Source organism: Erpetoichthys calabaricus, chromosome 1 (genome assembly GCF_900747795.2).
Source record: "Erpetoichthys calabaricus chromosome 1, fErpCal1.3, whole genome shotgun sequence".
NCBI lineage: Eukaryota > Metazoa > Chordata > Cladistia > Polypteriformes > Polypteridae > Erpetoichthys > Erpetoichthys calabaricus.
Window position 1 is genome coordinate 345,888,192 of NC_041394.2, and position 23,104 is coordinate 345,911,295.

Here is a 23,104-nt window from a genome sequence, read left to right on the forward strand (position 1 = left end):
GTGGAACCGGAAGTGACGTCTTCAGGAATGGAACCGAAAGTGACGTTCAAGGGCCCAGGTGGAATTTTTCACATTTGGTCTGTTGGGAAAAAAGAGAAAGTCCAACCTGGAATTACCTGCTTTCAAGCCTTTTAGCTGCCTAAAAGCCCAAAGCCCAGACCTGTTTGGTCTGACCGAGAGGTTGTGAGCTCGAGAAAGAGCATTGGCATTGGCTTGGAGAGATCCCCGATGATTAACGACCAAAAACCTTATACGGCTGTAGGTCTAAAAACCACCTCGTGACCCACAGGTTCGACTCCTTGTCTAGTGCCATCCACTGTAAAGATGCATGATCCGTAACCAGGGTGAACTCGCAGCCCAAGAGGTAGTACCTCAGCTGAGTCATCGCCCATTTAATCGCCAACGCTTCCCATCCCATTGCTGCATACCTGGTTTCCCGGTCCAACAGTTTCTATCTCAGGAACATAACAGGGTGCTCGATACCATCAACACTTTGTCTCAGGACGGCGCCTACACCTGTGTCCATATCATCCGTTAGGAAGAATAAAGGCAAAGAAAACTTAGGATCCATTAAGACTGGTGCCGAAGTAAGGGCTTGTTTAGGTCACAAAATGCAGTTTCTACTTTATCATCCCATACCACACTATTCAGTGCCCTCTTCTTTGTAAAATTAGTCAAGGGTGTCACAATCTAGGAACATTGGGGAACAAACTGGTGATAGTAGCCCACTAAACCAAGAAAGGCTTGAACTTGCCTCTTGGTCTTCAGAAAGGGCCAATTTAATATGGCATCTATTTTGGAACACTGTGGCCGAACAGAACCATGGCCCACCAGGCAGCCTAAATAGTTGGCTTTGTTTCACCCAAAGAAGCACTTCTTAGGATTAATCCAGAGCCCAGCTTTTGCTAATGTCTACAGTATGGCTTGGACCTGCTGTAGGTGGTCCTTCCAGGTTAAAGAATAGATGACCACGTCATCCAGATAGGAAGCACTATGGGAGTTATGGGGGCAGAGCACTTTATCCACCAGACGCTGGAAGGTTGCAGGTGCCCCATGTAACCCAAATGGAAGGACCAGATACTGCCAGTGACCACTAGGGGTACTAAACGCAGTTAGCTTTTGCGGAGTCGTTAAAGGAACCTGCCAGTACCCCTTCATCATGTCAAGTGTAGTCAAAAATTTGGCCTGTCTTAGCCTCTCGAGGAGGTCGTCCACTCGAGGCATCGGATAGATAGATAAAATTCTCTTGACTCTGCCTCTGTGGTGTTCAAGTGGGCAGTCTCTTCCTCTTGAAGACCATAATAAGCCTCCTGTATGTCCCTCTCTGAGCATGGCTCTATTCTGTTGGTTTCCGACCCTCTCTGTCCCACTGACCCAGCCTTGAGCTGGGCCACATGAGTGGAGATGGTGTCGCATCCCCCCTGACTTCCCACAGTCGACCCCCGCCCAGCCACTAGGATGCAGTACTCTCCCACCTGGACCCCCAAGGGTTGAAGTTTAGGCAGACCTGAGGTTTGGACTTTAGTTTAAATTTTTTGTGTTGTAATGTCCATTCTAGCCATACTGACATTTTATTAATCAGTTTAAAGTTTTTCTTTGTTAAATATGTCATAAAATCTGAGGCACTGGTGCTGATGTCACACATGCAGGCATTTTAGTACAAGTTCTAACTGATATAAAGAACAAAATCAGGTTATGATCATATAGAAGAATGGAGCCCACTGGTATCCGAAGACCAGCATTTGTAATGGGAATAGACCAGCCATGCGAGACTTGTCAGTCCAGAGAAGTAAGAGAGCTCTGGTGGGCATCACCACCTGGTCTCCACCGCTAGTGGGAAGCACACACTACATCAGTGTGTCCACATACAGTGTTGCTGATTAATCCTGTTTGACTACACACTCACTCCTCTGGTCACTTTGCTCACTCTTTTGTCTATGTCCCTCCACACTCATGATGTTGTGCACTAACACTCACTCCTGCACCCACAGATTTCTCACCATTGCACACACTCGTCTCTCCTTATTGTGTCTCTTGGTCTCTTCTTCTTGTAGATTTCTGCTCACCTCTCCTTGTTGTCTCTCATGTCTGCCTAGCAGGTTTCTCCTCCATTCATGTTCTGTTCTCTAATTCAGTCCACCTGCCTATGCCTCACACTCACACACTCAAACCTTTGCTCAGATTTGTGCAGATGTCTTTTATGTTTTTCTTTCTCTTTTTACTCTTCATATTTTAATCTTCTGCCAATTTGTTCTCCCAGTATGTCTTCCATTCTTCCAACACAACTCCTAGTCCAAGTAGTCCACTTGCCCAGTAAAGTCTTTCTGATTCTGGTCATTGCTGGTCACTGAGCTGCTGTGCTTCACCTGACTGAACATTCACAAACAATGGATAAAGAATGAAAAAAACTACTAAGACAAAATGAGAAAATATAAGATGAACACTGAAGGCCTGGAGATGAACCCAGGTCCAGTGCTGTCTGCTAGTGCAGTTTGCCACCTGTATGTGTTCTTTTGTTAAATTAATTCCATCTTAAAATACCCAGAGCTTAGTTTTACTTCCCATCCTCATGGTGTCCAGTGTGACTGACATTTAACACAGCAGGCTGAGCTGGAGCAGGTCATGTTTTGAATCCTTGTCTGCATGGACAGGAAATAACTAAGATAGGGTACTGCTTCACAGCTTGCATGCAACAAGTCCAACGAGTAAGTGATTTGAGTTGAACAAACAACACAAAACTGAATTAATAAACAGAGACACGCAGAATTATGAAGAGAGAAAGACAGTAGGTCATGAGATCCCAGTGTGTCTCTTGTCTTCACAGCACTTGATGTTTGTCCTCCATGTGTAAGCAGCTTGGCTTGGAGGGATACCCAAGTTATTCATCTCTCTTTCCCAGGCGAAGCGATTGTGAGATGTGGAGGCAAACTTGACCTTAGGGCCCTTAAGATCCACTCTGCTGTTCCAGATCTCTGATCCTACCATCTGGTGTTGAGTCTTTATCAGGTTTGATTACCTTTGCCAGGCCATTGTCTCACTGTCCTGTGTTTAATATCACTAACCCTGCTTAATGCTTCAGTGAAACCCTGCTCCATCACCAGCTAAGGAAAAAACACGATGAAGAAAACTTTGTCCTTTTTGTAGACTGGTGACCAAAACTGCACACAGGACTCCAGATGAGGACTCACCAGTGTGTTATAAAGCTTGAGCAGAACCTCCTGTGACTTGTACTCCACACGTCAAGGCACTATATAACCTGACATTCTGTTAGCCTTCTTAATGGCTTCTGAACACTGTCTGGAAGTTGATAGCTTAGAGTCCACTGTGTCTCCTAAATCCTTCTCATAAGGTGTATTCTCGATTTTAAGACCGCCCATTGTGTATTCAAACCTAACATTTTTACTTCCCATGTGTAATACTTTACATTTACTGCCATAAATCTGCCCTAACCTGTATGCTGTACAAGTCCCTCTGTGATGATTCAACAGATTTTAGATTATTTACTAATGCATCTATCTTGGTATCATGTGGAAACTTAACCAGCTTGTTACGTATATTCCTATCTAAATCATTTATATATACTGTATATTAAAAATAGTAGCGGCCCTAGCACTTACCCCTGTGGAACACCACTCTTAACATCGGCCAGTTCTGATGAGGTTCCTCGCACCATCACCCTCTGCTTCCTGTGTCTGAGCCAATTCTGCACCCATCTACAAACATTACCTAAACTCCCACTTCTTTTAGTTTGATGCCCAACCTCTCATGTGGTACCTTAGCAAATGCTTTCTGAAAGTCCAGATAAATAATATCATCTGCTCCACTTTGATCGTATCCTTTTGTTGCCTCCTCATAGAATTCTAGCATGTTAGTAAAACATGGCCTCCCTCTTCTGAACCCATGCTGACTGTTCAGTAAAACTCCTGTTCTTGCAATGTGCTACAAATTAGTAGAATAAATAAGAAAAATGAGCTCAACACCACTGAGATCTTCAGTGGGTGGAGGTCACCTGGTCAATGGCACCGGTCAGTATGTGAGGTCTGAATGGATGAGAACAGAATTGTCACATGTCAGTCTTGTCTTCCATGTCCATAATGTCATTGATGCCAAAGTCAGATCCAGTCCTTGTCCTTGAAGATATCATGATAAACCCACAAAGTGTCCTCATCGTCTGGTTAGACCAACATCAAAAGAGTCCAGCATGCTAAACAGTTGAGTATCTAACTCTCTGATGTCGAGCAGTGACTCACATGTTGCATATCATCTTAAAATCACACAAAGTGTCCACAGCTCCTGAGTCCTGAATGACTTGCACAAATTCCACATTGTCACCTTTCACAAATCGATCTTGTTACTCAAGTGCAGGACAATGTCAGTCTCATTTCTCTGATGTTCTTATCCAGTGTTAAACTCTGCATTTTTTTGAATGACTTCTCACCAGTCAGTACAAGAAGAAGGCAGGTGACATAGTCAGGTATATAGCACCTTACTGTATAAGACTTGCAGAAGTTTGAAGTTCAAACTGCATTTCAATGAAAGTCAAAATGCCAGAAGTGATTGAACATTTGTGTTGTCTGTCATCTGTCTGTCTGTCTGTTCCTCCTTTTGTCCTCATTTCTCTCTCTTTATCTCCACAGCCTGTCTGGTTGTCATCTCACCTCTGGAAACTGCTCAGCTCTCTCCTCTGCTCTTTCTTCTCCACACTCACGACTGACTGAACTGGACCTGAGCTGGAACAACAACATGGGGGATTCAGGAGTGAATCGGCTGTGTGAGGGGCTAAAGAGTGAAAACTGCAAATTAAAGAAACTAAGGTGAGTCAGTAATGAATGTGTGTGTGTGTTTTGCTGAATTTTCTTTCTTATCACTTTATTGCTCTGACTGTTCCACACCCTCAATACAAACACTGTGTTTAGTCAAGAGTCCAATGTGAACAGACTGCAGAATTCCCTTTAATAATTAAATTCATAAACACAGTGTTGTGACCCTTAGAACCTCCTCCACAGCAGTCGCTCTCGTCATCCTCTCTGTCCAGTCTGTTGTTTTATTTTTTTATCCTACAATCCTATGCTGTTCACTCTTTATTTCAGTCACATCCTTATCCTGTCCTCCATTGTCAGTTTCCTCCTTCACACTCCTCTAATCTCCGCACTAAAGTTTGTTAAATGTCACCAAAACAGAATAAGGCAAGAGAAACACAGTCAATAGGAGTAGAAGAGCTGACCACAGTGACAGTGGACAAAGAGGTGTGGACAACTGGAGCTGGAATGAGATGACAGGATTGGAACAAGGGAGACAAGAGAAGAAAATGAACAAAGAGAAGAAAAGGAGAAATGAAACAACAGGACAGAAGATAAGGATGGGGGGTTGAATAGACGAAAGAAGAGGACAAAAGGTGGACAGCAGCAGTAGAAATGACCAGCCAACCATAGACTGAAGGAGAAGGTCACAGTGATATGAAGAATAGGGCTGAAGGTAGTGTAGAAAGTAAGGTGTGAGACGCAGGAAGTGGCCATCATTACAACCAAGTGGACTCCACAGGCCCACTTCTGTCTTACAGGACATCACAAGAAGATGAAAACCACAGGTCCACACTGGACATCAACACATATCAGTCAGTGACCGACATGCCAACACATGTGTAATTAAGATGACCAGAGACATTGAGAGGAATTCTGGGAAGGTGACCTCAGTGGGCGTGTCCTGGAGATCTCCAGTGTGTGAAGTGGCGCCATCTGGTGTTTGTGACTCACACTTGTGTCTATTGTGGGACATTAAAAATAAAAATATAACCACAATAGAAAGTGTAGGCTACAATGTGACTTTCAAATCAATCTGGTATATAGTGCCTGTTTAATGTTTTTATACAAACATCACTGATGTGATTAGAGGTCCAAACATCTGATCTAACAAATCCTTCTTTTGTCTCAAACCCACACATTTCGTTCAGGATCTTCATTAATGCCAGTAGACCATCAAATGGCTGCCTAGAGATGTGAATATTCAAACTTTCACTACATGGCCATTGCGTATCCTGTCACACTACCTCTGTGCTCCCTTGGTCACTCTGGTCACTTAATGATTCTCTTTATTTATAAATACAAAGCTGGTCAAGAGCAGGTGGACCACAGAGGCAGCAGAGAAGCTACACAATAGCTTTGACTCAATGGTTTCCAAAATCTTTAAAACTGACAGAGAAACACCCACAAGTACACAGATAGGGTCACTTCATGTGTTAGTGCGTGTGGACAAGTAGCCATTAGCATAAAAACAACTGCTAAGTACAACAAGTAGAAACACGGGTTCAAATGAGCACAGAGAACAAAAAGGGCAGATTAGAAGAAGGCTGAGCACATCCTGGAGAGAGGACAAGAGGAAGAGCTGAGTCAAGCTTGAGAGACAATCGTGTGCACAGGGCTGTGTCAAAAAGTGACCAACAAGTAACTGAAGACAAGAAGAAAATATCCAGCAGTTCAACCCAGCTGGACCAGTTCAGTGGCTGATGAGAAAGACAACCAGACATTCATGAAGCTGCTGGTTACCTCTAGTATACCACAGTTTGAGTGACTTAATAGAAAGTGTCACAATGCGACCGTGCTTTCATGATATTTCCTATTCATGAAGTCACGTAATGCATCACAGTTAAAATTGTTGTCATCACATTGCAGTTACGGATGTCTCACATAATGAGATTTTAGTTTTTCCTAAACCAGGCAATTGTCTCCAAGCGCTTGAAAGCCACCACCATCATACCTGTGCCAGCCACATCAACTGTCTCCTGCCTTAGTGACCATCACCCCAAGGCATTTACATCAAGAGAGGCTAATTAACACTGGTCTCACAGAATCACATGACCCATTCAAGCTCCACTGATCACATGTCCTACGTTCACCACTTGGGCATGTCCTACCTCTTTAAAATAGGTTTCTATATGTTATCTAATTTACTGTGCTACATACATTATGAACATAATGGTCAGAAAACTCTGTGCTTTAAATGCCTGTCTAATAGTTCATGTTTGTGTCTAGCTGCCTGACTTCAATCTAAGGGCTATTTTTCTAACATTTTCCGTTATCTTTAACTTACAGGAGGTTAAACTGAATCTTCCACTATTTATGATATGTTATCTACAGTACGTTATATTCAAGCTCAAAACTAAGTAAACAAAGGTAAATTTACCTTTAACATTAACTTAAAGGAATTGGCTCTTACAGTTTATAAGAGTGGACCATCTGTAACTTAAAGTGCTAATGTGACACTGGTGACTTTAGTGTGTACTGTGAATTTTCAATATATCAGCTATGCAAAGCAATCTCAGTCAGGATATGCTTTTCTCGATTCATACACACTGAGAATGCTGTAGCTCTTCTCTAATCTATTCCCTCTAAACTCTGATCCCTTTCAAATGCGCACCAATCAAGGCCGCCTCCCATCAGCCCCTGCACACTCTCGCAACATGCAGGAAATTGACATCCTCTCATTAGCACGGCCATAGGCTCATCAAAATAAACAGCAACACCGTACTCTAAAAGCCTAAGGAAACTGAGGACTTCAGTTACTCATTTTGACAGGCCACAGAAAACAACAAATTTGAATTGAAAACAAGACACTGTGAGCCTCATGCGGTTCTCAACCTGAACAATGTTGGGGACCCAGAATATTCTTCATCATCATTGATCAAACAGTAAAGCCTGCATTGGGATCTGATTTATTCACTTTATAAATGAAGTCTCTTTCCTGATTTTAAGGGTGTGCCCCCCTTCTTCTGTTCACTGTGGTAAAGCATATTTCTATGTGGTGGTGTGCTGGGGAGGCAGCATAAAGAAGAGGAACGCCTCACGCTTGAACTAACTGGTGAGGAAGGCAGGCTCTATTGTAGGCACGGAGCTGGGCAGTTTGACATCCGTGGCAGAGCGAAGGGCACTGAGCAGGATCCTATCAATAATGGAGAATCCACTGCATCCACTGCTCCACTGACAGACTGAGGAGATTGTTCCTCCCCCACACTATGCAACTCTTCAATTCCACTCTGGGGGGTACACATTAACATTATACTTGTCTGTTTTACCTGCATTTTTATCACTGTTTAATTTAATATTTTTTTTATCAATATGCTGCTGTTGGAGCATGTGAATTTCCCCTTGGGATTAATAAAGTATCTATCTATCTATCTATCTATCTATCTATCTATCTATCTATCTATCTATCTATCTATCTATCTATCTATCTATCTATCTATCTATCTATCTATCTATCTATCTATCTATCTATCTATCTATCTATTTAAAGGGGCCATGGTGCTGTGAACATTTAGTTTAAAAAAATTGGGAACCTGATTAGACATATTGAGAAGAGACGTCCTGAGGAGACACACTGAGACGTGCTGACTAAATTCTTGTGAGTGTAAGTAGAACAGTTTTGAGTTCTGAGGCGTGAGAGCTAATTAAAAGACAAGTTGTACTCCTAAAAAACTTTGTGTTTTGCTTTTGCTTTTTTTTTTTCTGGCATCATCAACCCCAGAATTGGAAGTGTCAAACCGTTTTCAGTCCATGTGGAGCTGGACAGTGTCTCTGAAGATTCTTAGGTGGTGGGCAGACATAAGGAGCCCCCAAGCGACCACCTCAAAACCAGTCCCAGAAAGAGAGAGTTAGAGATAGATAGAGGATCAATCATTAACGGGATTGAAGTACAGAGTCTTGCATTGTGTGCCACCTTCTATGTGCAGGGATGGGAGAACTCCATGTAAGGGTTAATAGTCTCTTGGCCAGAGCAGGGGTGGATCCAGTTTTCATTGCCCATGTTGGAACAAAGACATTCATAAGGATATTCTGTCAGTTCTGCAATCCAAATTCAAAGAGTTAGGTGCAAGGCTAAGGAGCAGAACTGACAAGGTAGTCTTCTCTCAAGTTCTGCCTGTGCCACCTACCTGTCCAAGTAAGACTGAAGAGATTAGAAGACTTAACATGTGACTCAAATCTTGATATAGGGTTAAAGGGTATAGGTTTATGGGACTCCTTTTGGAACTAATGGGACCTGTCCTGCTATGATGGGTTAAATCTGAGTCAGAAGGGCACTGATGTGTTGGTGAGGCGTATGAGTAGGATAGTCAAGAATAGTTTAAAACTAGGCAGTGGGAGGGGCGGGCAGGGAGTTTAGGACAGGCTGGGTTTAGAACTGTACATGGAGGAACAAACAACGGTATAGAAATAAAAATGCATAGTAATGTAAATTCTAACCTAAAGTTTAAGTGTAAAAGTAAAATGAGTGTAACCCCCTTGCACGGCCTTTACTTCTTAAGCAGTGTGCAAAGCCCTGAGTTCTTTGTATGGTGTTGCCACCTAATAGTTAAATTTTCAAAATCAGTCACCTCCAACCATTTAGCTCATAACAAATTGCTCCTTTCACTCAGGTTAAAGAAAAGAAAACTTTCTCTCTACTTGAAACCAAAAACAGACAACCTAACATTTGCATATTATAACTATGTAGAGCTTGAAATAATAAAAAAACAAGAATGATAAGCTATTTACAAAGCTATATAGTGTCATTTAAACACTACTGGTGAGCTCACCGTTAGTACCTATACCCTTTTAGAGATAATTAAAAAAAACACACATAGACCTTGGGTGGATGAACTCTTCCTCCTTGTGTCCCTCCTTGGCCTTTTCATCTCACCCCTGTCTTGTATCAGAAAAACTCACCAGATTCTACCAACTTTCTCCTCATTTATTTCCCGCATGTTCCTGCTCCAGTTCTCCTTCTCTCCCAAGAAGGATCTTTGCGTCCTTGACACTTTCTATCCGATAGTGCCTGTTTGGGATTTGTGTTCACTTTCGTCCCCCTAAATTGTTTAACAACTTCAATTTTCTCCCCCTCTCTCTCTCTCTCTCTGTGCACCAGCAACAACAACATTTATTTCTATAGCATCTTTTCATACAAACAATGTAGCTCAACGGTCTTTACAAGATGTCAAAGAGAAACCTAAAAGACAGTAAAAACAAATAAGATTAGACAAAAATATTAAAGAATGAGTAACAAAAGAAAAAGCAAACAAATGAATACAATCTTTAAAAACATAAATATCAAGTAGAGAAGCAGCGTCTGTTTCTCTCTATTATAATAAAAAAATCTTGGGAGACGAGACTTTTTATGCTACAATGGGATGTGATCTTTTGAAGAGACTTTTTGGAATGAAGTCCCACGAGACGGAGCCTTTTAACATGAAATTCTTTCAAATCAGATATCATATTTACAAACTTTGGAAGGAAGTCCTGCGAGATGGTGACTTTTGCCATTAGATTCTTTCAAGTCACACCCTACTTACAACCATTTTCAACCATGCCCACAGCCCTCTCACCTCTCATTTGTGTGAATGCTTTCGACAGACACAGTTCCTGCTCAATCAGCTCTTATAAATTTTAACGTTTTAATAATAATAATAATTCATTACACTTATATAGCGCTTTACTCAGTACTCAAAGCGCTATCCACACAGGGAGGAACCGGGAAGCGAACCCACAATCTTCCACAGTCTCCTTACTGCTTTCCTCCCAATAAAAGAAGAAATATTAGGTCCAAATCTTATTGAAGAATTTCATCACGAAGGGTTATCAACAGAAAAAAATGAGTACACGGGCAATCCTAGCACCGAGAAACGAGGAAGTTAAACAAAAAAATGTTGATTAGTCACACAGCAAATTGGTTAAATGTGTATCAATAGACTATGCGAAAACATTTGGTGGTGATCATGTGGCAGATGAAAACATCAACTTACAATATCACGAAGAATATCTACAACCATTAACACCATCCGGTCTTCCACCACGCGAATTACTGTAGAAAGAAGGATGTATCCAAGAAAGGTAATGTAGTACATCTTCTGCAGATAATATTAGACAACAAAGGAGATCGTGATATGCCATTCGTATTAAAATGTTGACAGTTTCCCATTAAAATAGCTCTTGCAAAGATATTTAACAAATCTCAGAGCTAAACATTCGAAAAAGTTCCATCCATCCATTTTCCAACCCGCTGAATCCGAACACAGGGTCACGGGGGTCTGCTGGAGCCAATCCCAGCCAACACAGGGCACAAGGCAGGAACCAATCCTGGGCAGGGTGCCAACCCACCGCAGGACACACACAAACACACCAAGCACACACTAGGGCCAATTTAGAATCGCCAATCCACCTAACCTGCATGTCTTTGGACTGTGGGAGGAAACCGGAGCGCCCGGAGGAAACCCACGCAGACACGGGGAGAACATGCAAACTCCACGCAGGGAGGACCTGGGAATCGAACCCAGGTCCCCAGGTGTCCCAACTGCAAGGCAGCAGCGCTACCCACTGCGCCACCGTGCCGCCCTTCGAAAAAGTTATTTTATTTAATAAAGAGAAAGAAGCGAAATGCAATCATAAGCAGTTATATGTTGCGTGGATGCAAATGGAACACTTCACATGAAAATTAAAATCTGTTTAAATTGTACATTCACATCCCTATACGCGAGTGGCAGAACTGCAAAGAGGCTAGTGCATAGCGTTGGCCAGGGGGTTGGCAAGTGAAGCGATCAGGGGGCAAAGGCCCTGTGAGAAGCAGCCCGGACACAGACAGACAGACATCATGTTTTCACCCTACACACGTTTATTTACAATATTTACAGTTCTATGTGCACAACCCAGTGCCTCCAGCACCAATCCCCCAAAGTCCAGGCCTCCCTTCTCAGTGCCTGCTTCCTTCAGGCCACCTCCACTCCTCGCCTCCAAGACTTACGTCCACCTCCGCCCGACTCCAGTCATCGAATGAAGGGAGGCTGCCCCTTTTATACAAGCCCAGATGGGCTCCAGGTGGTTCCCGATACTCCTCCGCGGACACTCCCCTGTGTGGCGGAAGTGCCAGCTGCACTCCCGGAAGCCCTCCGGGTGTCCCCAGTCTTCTTCCCCCCAGCACTTCCAGGTGTGGCAGAAGTGCTGAGGTCCAGGGCTCTCTAGGCACTGGGGCGCCCCCTGGCGGTGACCACGGGCCCCTACAGGGTTGGGCTTCCAAGCCCTGCACCTGTGGTCCCCAACACAACCAGAGCAGTCTCCCCCTCGTGGTCCAGAGGAGGCGTGAGTCCTCCTCCTGTCCTCCTGGGCGTCCCGGCTGGGTGCCACCCCCAGCCGTGTGCCACACCCCCTAGTATACAATATCATCTAGTCTGGTCATACAGTTGGATGACTGGGAGGACAGAAATAAAAATGAAAAATCCCCCAAAAAAAAATTTGCAGGAGTTCCAAGGCCAGAAGACAGCCCAGCCTTCCCACTGGGCATCCTACTAAACATAAATGTCCTTAATGCATTCCTCTTTGTCTCCAAGCTTCATATGACAGGATTTGATGAAGTTGGTCTCGTGGACAGCTGAGACAGTCACTTTCCACAAAGGTTCCTCAAAGTGAGTTACCTGACTGAACCATCCATCTCACTGTGATGTCTGCAGCGTCATGCTGTGATGAAGATTCTTTTGGCAAATTTCAGGCATCCTAATAACAGCCAAACTTCATTTGAATGCCAAAGTGTTCATCCACCTCAGTGATGACCACTGGCATTCTTTAATGGGCCCAGTATACACTTTAGCAATGGAGAATGTCAGCAGGATAAAGTGACATGTCACAAAGCAGGCGTAATCTCCAACTGAATCAACATACAAGACAGCGACTCCAATGCTGCCTGCAGAGTCCTCAGATTTCAGTCTAGTTAAACACTTTTGAGCTGTAAAGTAGAAGCACAAGTGTGGGATGAAAAATCTGCAGGAGTGCATGAAGCCACTGAGTCAACAGGGAGACCAAAATCCATAAGGAGTCATGTAGACATCCTGCTGAGTCCACACCTTACCAAATAAAGTGGCCATTGAGGGTCTTTGAAGACTTTGCACTGATGTTGCACTCCTGCTGATCAAATTTACACTGCTTTGTCCAATTCACGGCGGCCATGTCCATTCACACTCATTGTGCTGTGCAGTATCACTCACTGCTGTACCCCACAGACCTCTCACCCTCTGTGCCCACCTGTCCCCCTGTTAACATAATGCTTTTTATAGCATGTGGTAATAAGACTTGTAATATCTAAGTTGGTGTGCTGTGTTAGTATTAGGGATGGGAACTGATAAGATTTTCACGATTCCGATTCCATTTTCGATTCTGTTTAACAATTCGATTCTTTATCGATTCTCCTATCGATTCTTATTTTTAAAAAAGGAGAACACACAGGTCGATTAGCTTAGAACTTTGTTTTATATCTTATCTTTGAACAAGACAGAAATTTAGGAGTAGCATGACCTTACAAACCCAACAGTGAGATCTTAAGAGATTCACAGCCTACAGCTCCTCGATGGGGTGCCACGGGGTCCCCAGAAAAAAATTTGTAAATGTAAAATAATAATAAAATAAATATTCTTCTGTAGCAACAACAAAGTATAACATAAATTATTCTGTGGCAATTACACAAGAATGTCCAGTAACATTTACACTCTCCTTTTTAAAAGTATATATGAGCTGAGCACTCAAAAATAAAACTACAGCCAGCAACAAATACAATCAACTCAAGTCCAATGGAACTGTGCACTGTGCAATTCTGCAACCACCAACTATGGAGAATTAACAATTCTTTTGCAGAAATATAAGCATATCTGCTTTTTCAGGAAGGAATTTTTACTTTTCCCCGCCTCTGTGAAAGGAGAAGCTACCGGTAGACTGCAGTGAGAACTGCCAGCATCTAAGCCAGGCAGACTTGGTCTGTCTCTCTCGTCATGGTCATCTAAATGCAATGCACAGTAATAGCAGGTTTTGCAATAAGGCAAATCGCGCTAACATAATATGCAATGTTAGTTGATTAGTTACCTGCCATATTAACGGGAGAGGACGTGCAAATGTTACCGCTGCTGCTGGGTTGAGATTCATTAGTCCGGAGTGGATCAAAAACACGACATTCATTTAAGGTTATCGCGTGAGCAAATGCTTTTGCATATTCGTAGTGTTTCCTCCCTTTGATGAAATATCTACTTTGCAAGTATTGCAAGTTGCCCTGTTGTCATCCTTTCTCGTAAAGTATAACCAAACTTTTGAGTGTTTGTGCCGCTTAGGCGCCATGTTTCCTGCTGGGTAAATGACGCTACGCAACGTGGTGACGTCATTCGAGGCGACTGGAATCGATAGGGGAATCGTTTGCAAAAATGGCAAACAATTCCATGGAATTGAAACAGTGGGAACCGGTTCTCAACAAGAACCGGTTTTCGATTCCCATCCCTAGTTAGTATTGGATTATTCAAATAAGATAAAACAAATAAGTGAGCAAAATCTGTAAATTAGACTGTGAAGCTCATAAAGAGAGGCTGACATGGTGTTTGATTTGGTGTTCCTTGCTTACTGGGGTGCCCTTTAGCAGCTACGTGACCCTGCTGGGAATAAACAGGTGTAGAAAATGGACAGGTGGCAAATGATGTTGAACATGAGTTTCCAGTCAATGATTTGAGTTTTTAAATATTACAAACTTCAATAAACTGAATGAACAAAATGATTGGATGGTCAGCAGAAACACACAGCATTATGGGAAACAGGAGTAGCAGGAGAATGAAAAGGACGCTGGGAATGGAGGAGTTAATATGGCATATTATGGGACAGGAGGAGTGAGAGAGGCAAAAGGAGATGGGAATGTGGAGTCAGAAAAAGAGGAGAAGAAAAGGGAAAAATACTGAGAAATGGAAATAAAACGAAGGAGAGCAGCGAACAGGATTCACCACTAGAGGGCAGTGCTGAACAGAGCCGAGGACTTGGGTACCTGCAGATTTGGTTGATGGCATCTAGTCAGACAGTGTCATAGAATAGCCAGAAACAGATGCAGAGGCAGAAGCCAAGGGTTTCAGTGACTCTTTATTAAATAGTAAGTAAAGCCATACTGAGTCCACAAAAACATAGAGCAAAATTTTATCATATTCTGCACACCCCTTCATATGCTAATGGTCAACTCCTTTTGGCATTTCACCTCCTTTGCCTCCTGTCCTTTTCACCATGCCCCGCTATTGTTATTCCTCCAGCCAGTCCACTGGGATGATATTTCAGGATGTTAACTCCAGTGCTGCCAGTCTCTAAGGGCCTCACTATAGTGGTGGCTAAATCCAGTAGCTCCCTTTTTAAAAAATATAACAAGTGCTCAAGATTGTAAAATGAAGTGCATAAAAGTGGCATCAATAGTATCATATAAAATTAAGTGATCAAAGTATTCATACAAAAATATACATACAGTGATCCCTCGCTATATCGTGCTTCACTCTATCGCGGATTTTATATGTAAGCATATTTAAATATATATCGCGGATTTTTTGCTGGTTCGTGGATTTCTGAGGACAATGGGTCTTTTAATTTCTGGTACATGCTTCCTCAGTTGGTTTGCCCAGTTGATTTCATACAAGGGACGCTATTGGCAGATGGCTGAGAAGCTACCCAACTTACTTTTCTCTGTCTCTCTTGCGCTGACTTTCTCTGATCCTGACGTAGGGGGTGTGAGCAGGGGGGCTGTTCGCACACCTAGACGATACGGACGCTCGTCTAAAAATGCTGAAAGATTATCTTCACGTTGCTACCTTCTGTGTGCAGCTGCTTTGTGAAGCGACATGCTGCACGGTGCTTCGCATACTTAAAAGCTCAAAGAGCACGTATTGATTTCTGACTGTTTGTTTTTCTCTGTCTCTCTCTCTCTCTCTCTCTCTCTCTCTCTGCTCCTGACGGAGGGGCTGTGACACCTTCAACAGCTTTGTACCGGCGGTGCTTCGCATACTTAAAAGCCAAACAGCCCTATTGATTTGTTTGCTTTCCTCTCTGTTTCTGACAGCCTGTGCTCCTGACGCGCACTCCTTAGAAGAGGAAGATATGTTTGCATTCTTTTAATTGTGAGACAGAACTGTCATCTCTGTCTTGTCATGGAGCACAGTTTAAACTTTTGATAAAGAGACAAATGTTTGTTTGCAGTGTTTGAATAACGTTCCTGTCTCTCTACAACCTCCTGTGTTTCTGCGCAAATCTGTGACCCAAGCATGACAATATAAAAATAACCATATACACATATGGTTTCTACTTCGCGGATTTTCTTATTTTGCGGGTGGCTCTGGAACGCAACCCCCGCGATGGAGGAGGGATTACTGTATACAAATGAAAATGTATGCATTAAATAAAAAAAATACATGCAAGTGTATTTAATCAGGTGGTTAAGTCTCCCATATCTCCAGTTGTGGTCAGAACGTCCAGTGCTCATCTTAACAGTACACAGTCAGATATGTGCTCAGCTCACTCAGATATATGCTTAGCTTAAGTGATTATCATGCGCTTCAATCATATGCTGAGCTTATTCTTCCATAACACTCAGAGGTCTTATAAGACGTCCTGAACAAAAGTGACAGGAAGATGAAGGTGTTTGCTATATCAACATGAATAGAACTTCCACCATCACAAGGCCACCAGTAATAAGAGTATTAATATTATTGTTGTAATTAATGATTCCTGACATGACTGGTAGTTGACATTGTGTCTGTGCTGCTCCTTGTTGCTCTCGTTCTTCATTCATCTCCTTGTCAGATGAGATCCTGCCATTCAAATATCTGAAGTCTGTGTGACTGATGGCCATTGTTGTACACTCGTAATTTGAACCCATGTCAAAGATTTCATACTTCTAACATTTGTCGGAATATTTATGGTATTATTTGTAAAATTTTATTAATGTCTCTCCATCTTTAGTCTACCCACTTACTGTCCATCAACTTCTCTAGATTGATTTATTAAAAGAGAGACTTCAGGAAGAAAGATGATAAACAGAACATCCAACCATGAAGAAATGAGCTGCTGTGAGAAATTCAGACTTTGAGGACACAAAGATATCACTCCTGATGTGACCCCAAATGTCCTTTCTCGTCAGTTGATGAAGTGCTTTGCATTTCCAGTTCCTCCCAACAGATGGCGATATCAGCACATTAACTATTCATTTCATCAAATCACTTGAGCTGAATGTGCAGACAAGAAGACAGGCAGGAGCTGGAAATGGACAGCAGTGGTCAGCAGTGGACATGAGGGTCACTGCATAGTCCACTCCAACACAGAAGACCATAGACCACCTCTATGTCCAGTGGACTGGGTTTTGGAATGGTGTTCATCCATTTGAAACTTGTCCTCCTGCTTTGTTACAAGTTAATAGAAAAAATAAGAAAACTGAGTTCAGCAACACTGAGGCCTTTAGTGGATGGAGGTCAGCTGGTTAGTGGCAGTGGTCAGTATGTGAGGTCTGAATGGTTGAGGTAGAAGTGTTATGTGTCAGTCTTGTCCTCCCTGTCCATTACATCATTGATTCCAAAGTCAGGTCCTGTCTTTGTCCTTTTAAACCAACAGAGTGTCCTCATCATCTGATTACTGTGACATCAGAAGCATCCAGCATAACAAACAGTTGAATATTGAGCTCTGTAGTGACCGACATGTCTAACAGTTATCTTTAGATTGTGTCCTACAAATTACATAAAATGTCTGCACGTACTGAGTGGTGAATGACAGACAGAAATTCCACTCTCCCCCATTTGTGACAACCCATCTGGTCATCTAATTACAGGATGCCATCAGTTTGTGTTGAGTTCCCATCTTCCTTTCTGTCTTTCTCTCTTCATGCCCTCACTTCTCTCCCTTCTTCTCCACAGGCTGGTCTCATGTTGCCTCACCTCCACATGCTACTCAGCTGTCTCCTCATTCCTCTCTTCTCCACACTCACAACTTATTGAATTGAAGCTGAATTACAACAAATTGGGAGACTCAGGAGCTTGTCTGCTGTATGAGGGGTTGCGGAGCCCAAACTGTAAATTACAGATACTGTGGTGAGTAAACAGGGTGAGCTGTTTAGGGTTATGAAGTCAGATCTCATAGCTCAATGGACAGACAGATCACAGGACACTACATGATGACCTGATTGACAGAAAGAGAAAGACAGGTGATGGGGAAAAAGAGAGTGGACATGATGAGCTGGAAGGAGGTGATAGATATGGAGACAACAGAAGGAGATTAACAGCAAAAAGAGGACAAGTGTGAGATGGACTGAGAAAAGAAACAGCAGAAAAGGTAGACAGAAGCTGTAGAAATAACAGACGTGGGAACAAGGACTCATGAAGCAGAGGTGACAGGGTCAGGAAAGCAGGCAGTGTGGACATAAAGAGAATGTGGACAGGCTTATGGGGTTTCATTTGGAACACACAAGAAAGAGAAGAGCCAATGTCAGTGGACAGGGTGGTGAATGGACCACAAGAAGAAATAAGAGTGAAGAGGAGTGGGAAAGAAAATAATAGAAAGAGACAGAGCATTAATTAGTAGAACAGGACACAGGAGGTGACCAGAGGTGGACGTAGTGATTAACATCATGTCACTTGGAAAGACCACCTTCTGCTGTAAGTGGTGAGGCCTCTAAAATAGGCCAACAAAACAAATGCCATCCCAAGGCTGCTCGAAGCCCAGGAAAACTGGAGGCTTCAGGCTCAACTAGACTTCAGGGAGGAGGTCAGACTTTTAAATTCAAAACAAAGGCAAAAAAAAGCCTCAAAAGTGTGAAGTGTGTCTGACCAGAGGGAGAAGCGTGAAAACTCCATCTTGAGATTAAGTCCACAACTAGTCTCTCTATTATAATAAAAAAATCTTGGGAGACAAGACTTTTTATCCTGCGACGAGACGTGACTTTTTCAGAGAGACACTTTCATGTCCCGCAAGACGAGACTTTGTGCCAAGAGATTTAACCACGCCAGGGCTGGAAATAAAAGACAAAGAGTAGATGACAAAGTAGAACATCGTAAAGAATTCAAAAACGTTGGTGCGATACACATGCAGAGTAGGTTAGAGATAATGGAAGTACAAAAATTCGAAAGTCTCAAAAAATGATAGTAACGATCGCATTAGCGCAAACAAATGTAAATAATTACTCTGTGAAATAACAGAACAGTGAAAAGAGATCAAATATATTGTTTGGATTTAAACTTTAAGTCAGAGACTTGTAGATTGTCTAATTTGTGTTGCCATCAAGAAAAAGTAGTGTTTCTTCCCAATGAAGAGGCATTTCCATGAGAATTAAAAGATTGGTTGTTTGTTGAAAGTTAAATCCCGCGTGAGAAAATTTCAAGCCTCGCAAGACAAGACTTTAGGCAACAAGATTTGTAAAAGTCCTGCCCACATCTAAAACATTTACAACCATGCACACGGTTCAATCATTTCTCATTCGTGTGAATGCTATTGTCAGGCACAGTTCGAGTAGAGAGAAAGAAACGATATTCACTCACGGGCAGTTATACATTGCATTGTCACGATATAATTCCAAACATGGAATCAAAATTCAATGTGATATTGATGAAAAGGTAAAAGCAAAAAGAGATTGAATATATGGACATAGGTGACATGGCAGAACTATGTAGATATTGTTTGGCTTTAAACTTTAAGTCGGAGACTTGTAGATCGTCTAATTCGTGTTGCCATCAGGGAAAAGTAGTGTTTCTTCCCAATGAAGAGGCCTATCCGCGAGAATTAAAAGCTTTGTTATATGCAAGTGGCAGAGATGCAAAGTTGCTGGCGTGGAGCACAGGCAGTAAGTTTGGCGAGAGAAGCAAGCAGGGGGTGAAGCCCCCTAGTCTTTATAAAAGACAAGATTTATTAACAAAAGAGCCAAAGGGGCTGCCAAAGGCAGTCAATAGCTAGCAACATTCCAAAAAGCACAATCTGTAAGAGAATCCAAATTCAAAAGCAGAAGATTCAAAGACAATAATCAACGTTTAAGAAAATGGTAAAATACTCACAAAGACTACCAAATACCACAGTGCAGTCAAATGATCTGGCCTTTAGCCTTTTAACAGTGTTGGACAGGTGGCCCTGCCTCTTTGGGATCCACCAAAAAAATTCAACAGAGAATTGCACAACACACACATAAATACTAAATAAAAACTAAATCGGGGTGCCCAATATGTCGATCGCGATCGACCGGCAGATCTGAAAGGTAGTGCAGGTAGATCGCGTTGCATTCAAAAAAAATTTTTTCAAACGTTAGTCTATATATCATCCCTATGGCATTTGCCACTTGATTGACATACAGGACGGCCAGTCTGAGATGAATGAAATGAAATAAAAATATGATAATACATAGTAATAAATGAACAGAACAATATTATAATAAACAATTGAAAACAGTGAATGATAATAAAAAGAACAAAGAAAATAAAAAGAACTTTAAACAGGAGCTGGGAAGGAACCCTGGCCTAACCAGAACATCTTCTGTATGAAATGAGCAGTAAAATAAGATGAAACCAACAAGGCTTCAGAAGAAGGTGACCACACTAGACCAGGGGTGGGCAGATTCAGTCCTGGAGGGCCGCAGTGGCTGCAGGTTTTTGCTCCAACCCAATTGCTTAATAAGAAGCCCTTATTGCTCAAGTAACACTTCAGCTTCACTTTAGTTGTCTCGCTCGTTAAGATTTTGAACTCTTATTGCTTATTTTAGTCTTAAACAGCTGTATTCTTGGTTTTTAATTGCTCCTTATTAGCAATACCATGCAAATGACAAAAGAGACCAGCATTTCTCCATTTAGCTTGTTTTCATTTACACCTGTGTGTATTTCTCATGCACTATTTGGTTTAATTAAATACTTGGAAGGAAAGTGAAGAGAAAAAAGTGAAGCTCTGAGAATTACTCATCTGTTTTAGACTTCAAATCATTTGGATGATATCCTTAGAAAGGAAAATAAATCTAGGATATGAGAATGACCTGACATGGCAGAGTTAAAGCACTAGCAAGCCATGCAATTAAATAATTGACAAGGATTGGTTTTTAATTAAGCAACTGGGTTGGAACAAAAACCTGCAACCACTGCGGCCCTCCAGGACTGAATCTGCCCACCCCTGCGCTAGACAGTGGACTGAGCTACTGGCAGGCTAACATGCACATCATGTGACTAAGAGACACTGAGAGGACTTCTGGGATGGTGATGTGAGTGGGAGTGCCACTGAGATGCTCCACTGTGTGAGGGTGCGCCCATTGGTGTTTGTAACTCACATGTGTGTCTCTTCACAGGCTGTATGATAATGATATCAGTGAGAGTGAGAAGAACAACCTGAGGTCACTACAGCAAGAGTTGCAAAGGACTGGACAGCAGGTGGATATTGACATATAAGAAGACTGGACATGGTGATCAACGGACCCCAGTGATGGCGCACCCCAGTCCACTCATTGTATATTCTTCTCTTAATTCTTTCATAATCTCCTCAGCTATCCTTCACTTTTAATAAATTCTCCATGTCTTCTTCTCAGCCTGTGTTCTTCTCCTTTAAACACACTTTTTTTTTGTCCATTCTGAATTGGCCCTGTGACCCTGTGTTAAGATACAGCAGGTTGGATAATGGATGGATGGATTCTGAATTGGTCACCACACTGCACAAGTTCAAACAGAAGAGGACCACAATGGGGAGTGTTCTCTAAAACCAGCTGGGGTCACAAGGACCCCTGAAGAGAGTAGCAGATAGGGGTGACCATCCCATTGTAGGGTGATGGGTGGTGAGGCCTATCCTGGCTTTGGGTACAAACCTTGGATGGGTTGTCAGTCCATCATAGAACAAGCTGATGGTTGTCTGAGCAGAAACATCACAAAACTGCTGCTCATCTTCATCATTTGATGTTGTCTGAAGTTGTGTCTGCTTCACTCCATGTTCACTGTCTTATCTTCACACAACTCCTAACTTCAATATGGCTGCCCAGACTCTGTTGTGTGCTGATTTGGACTTCTATGACACTTTAACACACTCCCTTGTCTTCACTTCATTGTCACCTCCACTCATGTCCTCTTTAGTGAGCAGTGACCTGAACAAGTGAGACATTTAAAAGGAAATGATAGCAAAAGGTCAAGATGAGGAGAACTCATGTCTAGAGGTGTAGAAAGTGTGAGGGACTGGTGACCCGTTTAGGGATGGGTGTTCTAACTTGAACTCAATGTTGATTGACACTGAGCTGAATGGTTTTAGAAAATGGAGGGATAGAGGAGAAGAAACACAACTCAGAACTGGCAAATAAATGGGAAATAAAATGGAGTGGAGCTGGGATAACAGTCAAATTTATGAGGTCCTGCAGGATGACGTACATGACCCCAGCTTAAGGGTGGGTTTCTTCAGGACACTTGGACAAGAGAAAGAGTGTGAACAGATGGACTGAGAGTGTGAGAGAGGAGAAGAAACAAAGATGGATGCAAGAAGAAGAGCAACAGTTAGAAATATGGTCAGAGAGATGAGAGTGACAGAGGACAAGAAGAAATGGGGACAGAAGAGGAGAGTCAAGCTAGAACATAGGGAGTTGATTAATGGAGAAAGCAAGTGTCTTATAGTGAAGCAGAGGAAAAGCTGAGACACATTAGAACTGAGAAAAGAGTTGGGTTTCAAAGGTCAGCAGCCTTGAATGAGACATGATGGCCATCTACACCTTCATCTGTGTTAAGAAAGCTGAACATCTTTATGGACAAAAAGACCAGGGGCCTCATGCATAGAAGAATTCACAAAGAAACATACGGACAAAAGTGGAAATGTGCGTACGGACAAAAAAATTCAGATGCACAAAACCGTGCACAAGCCAACTTCCACACACTTCAGCTCCATAAATCCTGGTCAACGGGAAAAGTAATGCATGTGCACGTGTCTGCCATCCCACCCCAACTCATCCCATAATTTTGCATATTTTAATATGCAAATCAATATAAATATCATCTTTTGTTCAGTGTTTGGTTAAAAGACAATGGCAAAAGCATGTGAAAAAAAGAATTTTAGTGAATGTGAAGTGGAGGCAAGGAAAAACGTTCTATTTGTTGGCTTAAGCAGTGATTTAAGCAACAAAAGGAAGTTGATCGAGTGATACAAAGTGGCGGAGAAACTCAAAAGTTCAAGTAAAAAAAGAAGTGGTCAGATATCAAAGTGGCTGTGAAAAGGCGAGTCACAGCCCACCGTTTGAGTGTCTTATGGAAGTGTATTAGGGTACAGAGGAAAGAAAAAAAAATCGGGACACAGAGGAAAAAAGGTCTAAATGTCCACTTTAATCTCATAGT

At 42.4% G+C, this 23,104-nt stretch overlaps 1 protein-coding gene and 1 long non-coding RNA gene across 2 annotated transcripts in view; both read left to right on the forward strand.

The window, feature by feature from the left end:
- Positions 1 to 23,104, forward strand: part of LOC114668277 (uncharacterized) — a 555,445-nt gene that overhangs the window by 486,572 nt on the left and 45,769 nt on the right. Inside the window, exons 12-13 of the mRNA XM_051935131.1 lie at positions 4,638 to 4,814; positions 21,094 to 21,119. Of these exons, the coding sequence (XP_051791091.1) occupies positions 4,638 to 4,814; positions 21,094 to 21,119 (203 nt within the window). The remainder of the gene's footprint in view (positions 1 to 4,637; positions 4,815 to 21,093; positions 21,120 to 23,104) is intronic.
- Positions 17,703 to 21,329, forward strand: LOC127527914 (uncharacterized). The gene is made up of 2 exons (XR_007935091.1): positions 17,703 to 17,872; positions 21,094 to 21,329. It is a non-coding gene; the product is annotated as an uncharacterized LOC127527914 (long non-coding RNA).